This window comes from Falco biarmicus, chromosome 12, assembly GCF_023638135.1.
Source record: "Falco biarmicus isolate bFalBia1 chromosome 12, bFalBia1.pri, whole genome shotgun sequence".
Classification (NCBI taxonomy): domain Eukaryota; kingdom Metazoa; phylum Chordata; class Aves; order Falconiformes; family Falconidae; genus Falco; species Falco biarmicus.
This window is the reverse complement of record NC_079299.1, coordinates 22,594,387-22,605,190: the sequence shown is the minus strand read 5'-3', so window position 1 is coordinate 22,605,190 and position 10,804 is coordinate 22,594,387. Positions and strand designations below refer to the sequence as shown.

The 10,804-nt window shown below is 38.7% G+C and overlaps 1 protein-coding gene across 1 annotated transcript in view; it reads right to left on the bottom strand.

Annotated features, from left to right (window-relative positions):
- The window catches only part of RMDN2 (regulator of microtubule dynamics 2), a 50,843-nt gene that overhangs the window by 3,741 nt on the left and 36,298 nt on the right, over positions 1 to 10,804 (bottom strand). Inside the window, exons 8-10 of the mRNA XM_056357384.1 lie at positions 10,677 to 10,775; positions 8,865 to 8,918; positions 8,695 to 8,775 (exon numbers count right to left, since the gene is read on the bottom strand). Coding sequence (XP_056213359.1) covers positions 8,695 to 8,775; positions 8,865 to 8,918; positions 10,677 to 10,775 — 234 coding nt within the window. The remainder of the gene's footprint in view (positions 1 to 8,694; positions 8,776 to 8,864; positions 8,919 to 10,676; positions 10,776 to 10,804) is intronic.

Genomic DNA, 10,804 nt, shown 5'->3' with positions numbered 1-10,804 from the left:
TACACTTTTCTGTACTGACTGTGGTCATCTTGTGAAAATGACTGTAAAGTCCATTAAACAAAAAAGTAAAAAGCCAGATATTGTCCCATGGTATGAAGAAAACGAAAAAGGTTTCATTGGATCTGGTCCTAGTCTTCATACTTTTCCAAGCCGAAAATGATAAAGATGCAGGTTTTCTCATACCTGAACAGTGTTCAGCATTTCATGGGTTGATGGGATTCTTTACTCACTTCTCAGGATACAGCATTTAAAAAATATATCTCTAAACAATTTTGTATAATTGCCTCTCTCCTTAGAAGCAAAGGATTATATTGGGCAATAAGCTTTAATGAGTTGCAAAGGTCCCAGACATATTGGGCAATCTTCCCTGAACCTTCCTCCGGGCTTAAGAAAAAGAATGAAATAAACCCATGACTGTTCTAAGAACTAGGTGGAGAAGAAACTGCAAATGTACAAAGAGTCCTACCTCTAGGCTGCCAGTTCTAAACAAGACTACATCAGTAAAAGTTGCAAATTACTTAACGGGCTATGTTAATTCAGCCAGTGGCTTCCAGTCAATAGTAAGAACTCAGATGGCAAAAGCACTGAAAAAAAATCAGTAATGGCATTAAAAACAAAGCTGGGAATGGTGAGTGAAGGGAACTATTACATCACCTTTGGACAGAGTCCTTCCAGACCCAAGTGTGTGACACTAAAAGGAGAGAGAAGCCACAGCTCTGTTCAGCGTACCAGTCTCCAGTTTTAAGGGTGAAAACTTCATTAATACCCAAAGCTTGACTGTTAGTAGGAAGACAAAGCCATAAATCTTGTATTTGGCCAACTCTCTTCCTCATTGATTTTAGGGCCTGTGGCTTTCTCAAAATGAACAATAAGGTTGGCTTTTGGGGTTTTTGGTGTTTGTTTTTTTTTAAAGGCAGGAAGGCTTTGATCTTCCTTTAGAGCACAGCAGGGAAAGGAAGAGGTGCAAGCTGTAGGAGGAATGCAATATATTTATGTCAGTCCCATTTGTTCACCCTGAGGCTTAGTTCAGCACTGACTGAAAACAGCCATTTTCAACCTTGATTTTCTACTGTCAAGGCTTACTTATTAAACTTATTAAACACTTCTCATATCGTTTTCAGAGTTGAATACGAGTTCAAAATGTTCTGCAAAGTGCTACACAAAAGCTATTCAAATTACAGGATGAGTGACTGTATTTTCCCCTCTTCCTATTTAGTTGCTTTTCTTTTATGTTTCATCATCCACAGCGGATATGCACAGGAAAAAAAGACCTGGGAGGCCAGGGACTGAACAAGGGAAGAGAGGGAGTTGAACACAAGAGCGGAAGAGAGAGCTGGTGGGAAAAAAGGAATGTTGGCTTAACTGGAGATAGCCCACATTTTGACAGTTAATTTCTGCTGAAAAAAAACCCTGATAAATATATATACACACAGACATACACATATAAATGTGCATGTAAAAATTAAACTGCGATTAAAGCAGAGACTGGAAGATAATGATTTTACCTTCCATTTCTGCTAATTGTTTCCTTATGCCCTAAAAACACCCAACCCGGCACTGCACATGTGTGCACTTGTTGACAAAGTCCCAGCTGTCAACAGAGAATGATACACCCCCATGACCACAACCAAAACGGTTACACCAGCCAACTATAACATGATTGTGTGCAACCACTGCCAAATCCCAAGCTGACATGCATCCTGTAGGGTTTCGCTGCAGTCAGAGGGGCTGCCTGGTACATTAAAAGAGCTGGGCTGCAAGGGTGGTCCAAAGCCGTACTCTGATACGCCGTAACGGCAATGAGGTGCTCAGAGCCACTCCTGCTTTTGGGTACAGTTGTATCATTCCTTCACAGCTGCAGGAGAAATCCTGGACTGTAACAGAAGAGACTTCCAAACATGCACAAGGATCATTAATTAAAGAGTAATAGCTCTTGTGCACAATATAAATCATATGAAGCTATATGCTATCCCTTCTCAGTTTCATGGTAGATTGTCACAGATGGTGTGACTGTAGTAGGCATTAATTTGCATACAATTGCATAATACTGTTTTTCCCCTGAGATATTCCAATAAACCAATGCAATCATCCACTTGCAACCTTCTGTATGACTGCTGTATGTCACAAGTTTTGGGATCAAGGCAGGCACAGCTTTAAAATATGTAGCTGACAATAATTCCACATTTTCTGATTATACTTCTAGCAGAGGGACAAACACTCTTTCACACCCATAAGACTGTGAATAATAGTTCGGCTAGTTCGAGGACTCCAGTTGAAACGTTACAAAATCACAGAATTCAGTTTAGAATAAGTAATAGTCACGTAACCTTTTTATCCACTAGTTCTTTTCTAAGACCTTAAAAGACAGTTTCACCTGTAATCTGGTTTCCTTTTACCATTGTACACAATTGTGGAGCTTTGGTGTTTAAGACATTCCCCTTCTGTCCAGCTGCTGGCCCCACCACGATGGGACCTACAGCCCTTCCTTCCGTGCAGTCATCACTGAAACAGCTTGAACATGAGCAAGCCCAGTTACAGCCCCTACAGAAAGATGCCTGTTGAGGCTTTCCTTCACCCTGTATACTGACTCTGAGACAATATATTTCAAACTCCTGGAAGCTTGACTACTCTACAAAAGTAAGAAACCAGTTGCGAACCTCTTCATCCTGCACTGCACCACCACCTCCCTGAATCCTACTCCCAGTGTGCCCCTGCACCGCCAGCACACCCACCGAGGAGACACGCTCCACGTGTTGAGGAATCATGGGTTGATCAGCCTTGCTGCACTAAGAACCGTGCTGAAACCTTTGATAAGAGGTTGAAATGAATACTTCATGATAAACTAGTCAATAATAAGCTCATTACTTATCAGGATAGACTTTATCCTTATGTACAGAACTACAAAAAATATCTTCATCATTTCTTGGAATCGTTTTTAGAGGGGGAGAAAGAATAAGCAGACAATGCAAACAAACCTTTTGGCAAGAACTTCAAAAACATGCAGACAGCAAATCGGTCTGATCACTAAGAGAAAAATACACTGTATTCTCTGAAGTGCAAAATATTTTAAAATATAGGAGGTCTCGAATTCTTTTAGCAGCTCATTTACAAATGTCTCATTTTTAGCAGCATTTTACAGTTTGAAATCTGATCTCTTTAATGAGTTCTAAAAAGGCTCATTCACTGAGCTTGAAGCACTCATATTCGGTGTAAGCAAAATCACTAATTAAGGAATAGTTTTTTAAAGTATATTCAAAAGACACTCTTATTTTGGGTTGGTGGTAGCTATTAGGAAATTCTTGTTCAACTCCACAAACAGTATTAGCAGGAAAACAATAGACTAGAATTCAAAATGAACACAAATCTGGATACTTCCATTATTTTGTCATTGAAACACCGTGGACTTTTGCTTGGCATTTGGAGAAAAAACGTGCATAAAATCTAAATGAACGAATATTCTCTGAAAACAATGACATTTTGTATTGAGCTGCTGATGTTGAGAGAAGAAAACGTTCTGTTTGATGAGAAAACAAAAACGTTTTTTATAAGGTTAACCCAAATTATTCACATAATTTCAATGGCAAGTTTTTTCACAAACAAGTCACAATTTGTACTCTTCACTTTAAAAGCAAAAGGAAATTGCTTTTTCTCCTCAAATTCTTACTTAGAAGGATAGATTACCACAGCAGCTTCAAATGAGATCTGATGGAAACATCACAGCAAGGTCTGCTACATGCGACCAATTTATGGTGGCTGGAATAGGCATTTCTTGGAAAATCTGTTGTGGAAAGTTCAAAATATACAAATGGTCTGTCTTAACAGGAAAAACTGATGGGTGCTAAAGTTTATATTCCGCCCTCTCTTCCATCTCTCTGTAACTCCCACTCTTTTCCTTACAGACAATATTAAAAAAGTAAATTAATGACCAGGGAGATCAATTATGGTGATGTAAAAAAATGTAAGAAAATCTTATGAGTGTGATTTCTCCTCAGCAACTGCATTCTTGTGTAAACATACAGCCATTACTACATTTACCTCCTTCTCCACATGGGCTTTTCTAGAGTTTCAAATGTCGCTGAGGCTGAAAGCAGAGTCTTTAACGATCTCTGCTTCCTGCCATTCCATACCTGTAACAAGCAAATGCTGTCAATTTCTGTAATAACTAAAATATCTCTCACTTGAATTTCAGCTCTGAATTGCCTTCATGTGTAATTCCTGGGAGTGTTTTTGAAATTAATATTATTCTTTTAAAATTGCCAGTAATTTTGTAAAATATATTCTCAGCTTCAGGGAAGTTTTTATCTGCATTTCAAGTAAGACTTCCAGCAACTTTCAGTGCAAATAGATCTGCTTTGCGTTCTTCCTGCTTTGCTGTCTTTGGTTCTTCTTCAACTACATTTTTTGTAATGTCACTGCTGCTTTTTAGATTCATTTTCCAAAAAAAGTCACAGAGACCAGAAGCTTGAAATTTTAATCTCCTTCTCTGCTAGGCTGTTAATCCCTTATGGTGAGCTTACTGGTCCTACAAGCATGGAGTTCACTCTCATGCCCATGCTCATCTCCAGATACAAGAAGAAATAATTTCTTTACTATTACATTTTATAATCCTACATCAAGACTTAATTTTCTACAAGTTCCAGCCTTGAAAATATCCAACAATCTCTGTTATAAACAAGAAATTAGTGTCTTATTCCCCTTACATGCAAAGTGGTATGTGTTTAATCAAGCACACACACACACACACACGTTTTGGGGTTTTTTTTATATGCAAGACAAATGCTAGTGTTTTCAAATTCAAATTACATTTTTCTCCTCAAATTTAAAGAAGTCATTTGTTTCCATCACAGTAGTCCACCACATCTGGTTTCGACAGCCCTTCATGTAGCCACACTCAACAAGGCTTTGAGCACACTACAAAGTATTAAGTCTCAGTAAGGGTAATACAACATCTACTAGATAAACAGAGCAGCTGTTACGCACTTTACAGTAACTCACAGCAGCCCTGAACATTAGGATCTCTTTTACTGAAGGGGTGAATGTTTCCCAGGACCCTGAGGTTATCCACCTGGACGGCCACCAGAGAAAAGCAGAACAATTTAATGTCTCATGCACCTCCAGCAGTGAAGTACCAACTCTACAGTATGACAGTATTTATGGCCAAGGAAGGACCATATAATTCATTGAAGGTTTTTGTTTAGAGGATAAAGGGGAAGTTCTCTAAAGTAGTACCGTAACATCAGTTTTGGTTTCGGATGTAATTTGCACCAAATCTCCTGCATTTCCTTTCAAAATAAAAAAATGCATAGACCGATCAGTTAAAAATGTGCCAAACTGTTTTTAAAAACTGGTATCAGGACCTACAGGAGTTGTTCCATTAGAACTTGTCTCTTCTTTTATGATTTCTTTGGAATCTTTTTTTAGGTTCATAATAGGGTTGAACCTGGCCATCTGATTTTTATTTTTTTTTCTTTAACTAGAATTACCTCTGTTTGGAAGCCCCTCTACCCCTTCAATTAAAAGCATATTCTGCGAGTGATAGAACAGAGGCACAGAAGGGCTATTTGGATGCGATACAATATTCAAGACAAAAATCATCTCCCTTAACTTGAAATGTGACACAAAATGAATTCTAAACAAAGTGTCAAAGAAGTGCCCTGAGTTAGACAAGCTGAGATTTTGACCTGAGGATTAAAATAAGCTATTGGCTATTTTACTGATGCCGAGCACCTCTGGTTCCCACTGAAGTCACTGGAAACTGTGGATGTGCAGCAGCAACAAAACCTAAACCATTGTCTACTATTATTTTTCATACTTATGCTGCAGAATAATTTGTATCGTGAAATACTATACATTTCCTCAGTGTGGCACCTTTCCAGCAGCTCGCTCTCTCAGTCTGGGCCTGATTTTATGCCTTTATATATATACTTGTTTCTCAGTGGGAGCCAATGTTTAAAAACAATAAAGGAATTCCCCTGCCTGAAGAAAGAGAGAAAATTCACATGAGAAACTATGATTACACTTGGGAATGATGGGTTTCACATGACTGTGACAACATACCACGCTTCTGACAACCTCGAGACCCTGTGCTGTGGCAAACTGAAAGAAATCCTCAGACTGCTGCTGTCCTGTGTTTTCTTTTTCAGACCATGAACCCCACCTTTTACAGCACTGTCGTCAATTCAGGCACTTTATCAGCATCCCTTTATTACTGTCTCTTTTGTCTTACTCCAGTCTTTTCCCTCTCTTAAACCAACCTGACTAAATGTTATTTCTCCAAGACCTGAACCACTTCAGTTTCAACATGTTTCCCCCCCAAATCCGTCACAGTCTTTCTCTAACACAATAACCAAAACAACATGTAATATTCTAATTCAGACGGGACTTGAGGTAACAGCATCAGCACAGTTTGTGTTCCAGATCTCCATTTTATAGTAATTCCTTTCAGCATGCACTTGGTTTTACCTTGTGCTGACTGCCTTTTTTTTTTTTTTTAATTGAATTACACACTCTTGCCCCAATGCCATACTTTCCTGGACTTTTTTTTCTAAACTTAACTCAAAACACATCACAAGTAAACAAGACAAAGCAGAAAAATCTGTGTTATCTATAGAATTAGTCAAAACAGAAGAGGACAAATCATCTGTCCTTTTCAGAGGGACAGAGGATTTTTGGGGCCCATTTGCTGCTCTTTGTTCTGCTCACATACCAGTGTCATTCTTTTCTCATCTCCACCCTGCTTGCCAGAATACACCCACCCACCCAACCACCCCTCAAACTGCTCCTGAATTCCTGCTCTCACCTCAGAGTTCCCCCTCCTCCTCAGGTCTGCCCGTACTTCAGAAATGTGATGGGGCATTCCTTTTACCACGGACTAAGCCCCTCCAGGTGGCCCAGGATGCACTGAACTCCAGCTCACGTTTAGGCTGATGACACAGGACTTCAGAGGCAAGATTCACCACTCATTAACTGCCCAATCTAGCAGCTGGGTGTCTCAGGTACACATCTTGCACATACCTTCACATCCAGTCTCTGCCATCATGGGACAGAGAGGCAGGATGGGGCACCTGATGTGCCTCTCTCTCCTCTGAGTGCAGGGGGAGCCTCAGCTACTACCTTTGGTCACAAAATCTTCTGCAGCTATTGTTATGAAAGATGAATCCCAATCTACGCCATCTCTATACTTTTTCAAGGAGTCCTTATGAATATGTTGAATGACTTCCAGTTTACTAAACACAGGCAGTCTTCTGCCCGCCAGAAGTTTCTGCGATATATGTTTGTTTGCAATTTTCCAGTTCGTTGCAAGATCACCTGGCCCGTAGCAAGTTGAATACAGGAAAAACAAAAAATTCACCAGCACAGTCAGTACTCATATATACAAAACAGGCTGAGTTCAAGCAATTTCAGTTGTATGCTCCCTCCCTTACGCCATTGGTCCTACTTCCACCCAAAGATGTAAGGTACCGAATAATGGATAATTTACAGCAGTCTTTCCTATGTTCTGTAATAGGCAAGCTGAAGGTACATTTCAACAGGAAGCAAAGAATGAAGCAGAGTTAAGAGATTATTAATGTCATATCTGTATCAATACATATTTAAAGAAAGACTGAACTTAAGCAATGATTGCTTAATTTAGGATTGGTACATACTATAACTTGGGCCAAAAATAGAGGCCACCCAGGAGCAGCTGCTGGTGAGGCATGCAGTGGTCTTTCTTCCCAGCAGGAACACTTGACATAAACATGTTAGTGCTCCACATACAGCATTTATTGTCAATCAAGTTACAGAGCTATTTAATGGTCTTTTTCCTGAACTTCAAAGAATTAAATGGGATAAGGCCAATTCGTCTCTGGAATCACCCCTCTCTCGCTACCACATCTGCTGTGCTCAAAGAGGGTCCCTTAGGCTGACAAAGCTCAGGTTTGAACTTGTCACGCTCTAGGATGGTAAGACATTTCCAGTCGTAGGTCGGTAATTATGGAGCTTGCTTCTACATGAGATCAGAGTGAATCTTCTTGCCATGACTTGGTTTATATTTGAGAAATTAAATCACTTAAAATCTCTCAAGTATCCGTAGAAATTTTGCGTCCACATTCTAAAAATACTCTAAAGGACATAACAAAGAATCTAATAATCTCTTAGAATAAAATAAACTACGTTCCAGCAGATGTAACTGGAAGAATTGTGCCTCCTTAACTGCACTGCGGTTGAAGACAAAGGCAATCTTGAATAACTCATCTACCTCTGCTATAGCTAACGCACTGCACTGGGGGTCTTGACAAGAATCACAAACCCGAGGCTTTCCGGAGCAGCAATACAGACTGTGGGACAAAAATTCAGAATGCTTTCAACTGAGAAAAATAGGTCTGGGGCAAAATTTCAGCACAGCTAGAGTGACACACTCAACTGCTTATGTTTAAGATAGTCTAATGAAATGGGTTGAATTACAAAGAGTGTGATTCAATTTCTGACAGCCTCTGACACAGACAAGTCCCTGACAGCTCCCCAAACAAAGATATTTTTTTTAAAAAGCTGTTGATACAGACAACTGTAATGAGCCAACCTAGAGTGGAGGAAAAAGGAAGGTTCTGTGTTCAGAGGAAAAAACAAAACATTACGTTATTACTGACAGTGCAACAATGGGTGCCAAGACAAGACAGTGTCACAAGAGAACAAGTTATCACTCTCAATACCCACCTCATTAGTAACTGAGAGAATTGACAGCGCAGAATCACAGTACTTCAGTGCATTATTTCTCTGGCCAAGATCTTTATAGCACTGAGAAGAAAAAACATTTTGTTTCCAATCAGACCACTGTAAGAATACCGGAGTCTACAAATCATTATTTTTAAAAAGAACTTGGTTACCTTTGCCAAATACACATAATTGCATTTGGAATATCCTGGATGCATTTCTTCAGCCTAAGTAATAAAAAAAAACAGGAAAGAAAATAGACATAAAACTTGTGTGATGAGATTTATGTGGTCTGCATAACATTTTTAGCAATGCACTAAGCTTCCTCAAATATCAGACTGAATCATCCCTACCGTGTGCACCGCAATCTGCTTAGCACTTCAAAACAAATGCAAGAAAAAAAGAACATCCAAAACTCAAACCCTAAACCTGGCACATAAGGTGCTGATATTGAACATGTAAAAATGTTTGGTACTGCTTGCTCTCCCCTCTCCCTAAGTGCTTTTTAAAGATACCAGATCATTCTACAGAGTATCTATTGGATTAATTCACTTACACAGTGGGCTGGAAGACACTGTTCTCTCTAGATTATTAATATTTATTTCCTCATCATAAAAATAAACAAGCAACCAACCACTCACACTTTGTGTAATTTGTAATGAACTGTATTCATCAACTTTGTAATTATTTTTCTTTCGCAGACCCAATTCTGTGTTCACCTTTCTTTTCATATTACCATCCCCTGAAAAGTTCAGGTCATTAAAAAAGTTCAGGATTGTCTTCCTCTTAAAAGATATCAAGGATGTAGAAGCTTGAAAGATGAGTAAAAATGTTTACCAATTAGCTACTAACCAAGAAGCAGCTTTAATCAACAAACAGCTTTTGGGAGAGAAAAATTACATCAGTGAAATTTATAGTAGCTGTAATCCTTAGAACAAAACAATGCTGCTTTTACCACAACTGTGTATTATCAAACAACTGAAAAAGAAACCCAAACAGTTGCCTTTTAGACAGTAATTTAATTTTTGTTGCAGAAGATGACCTAAAACCACAGTCACTCTTCAGCTCACCACAAAATATCCTGAAGCTAAAGTGAACATTTCAAATTGTTTCTACCACCTTTGGAGTTTGACCTTAAAGATAAAAATCTCTTAAACTGGGAAAATGGCAACATATTGTATTGTCCAAAATTCAGGAGATCATTCCATCTTTAAACAGATTAAGAACGAAAACAAGCACTTTTGATAGCGAAGAAAATATGCTTGTCCAATTCCTTTGAGAAATTGTCTGAAAGTAATTGCAATGACAGAAGTTTATGCTTTGAATTCAGTCAAGTGAAAAACTTGTATTTTTCAGCTCCAGAAGTAGAAATGATTCATATGAAAGACACTGAAAGACAGGTTTATTAAAAAAACTGTGCATTCAAGTAGAATGCCCAGGAACATGGACCTATATGACAGAGCTTTCTTTTCCACTTCACTACGAAGATAATTTCATCTCCACAAACAAGAAAGGTTTCTATTGAAATGCAACTAAAAGAGCTTCAGATCAGAAAAGGAGAAGTGTCACAATGTCAAAGTTTGCCTTGCCTTGCCTTCCTTGTTAACCTTCTTGCAGAAAAGGGCAAATCATTGGTTACTGCTATGGTTAATTTGTTTCAATGACATAAGTAACTTATCTATATCCATCTCGCATTAAATCCAATAACTATTAACCATGTCAAGTCATTGCAGAATTCCCTAAAACTAAAGAAAGAGAAGAAAGGTGCTACCCACTCATCTCCAAACTAATTTCAAAACAGAAAAGAGAAAGTCTTTCAGTAGAGAGTTCTGTGGTATGTAAGAGCGCCCTGGATTTATAGCTACTGATCTGTTGAGCAGACACCTTGACAACAGTATATGTAGCATATATATATATATATATATATATGTGACATATAGCAGCTGGTAAACAGTCACACAGGGAAACCCTTGGCTAGGACTTACCTTAAGGAAATTCTGCAACGCTTCTTCTACTGTTGAAGTTGGTGGAGTCCCAAAGAGAGCAGTAGCTACTTTCTTTTCAATCCAAGACAACTGAGCTACCTATAATGATAATGAAATAATAAAAAAAT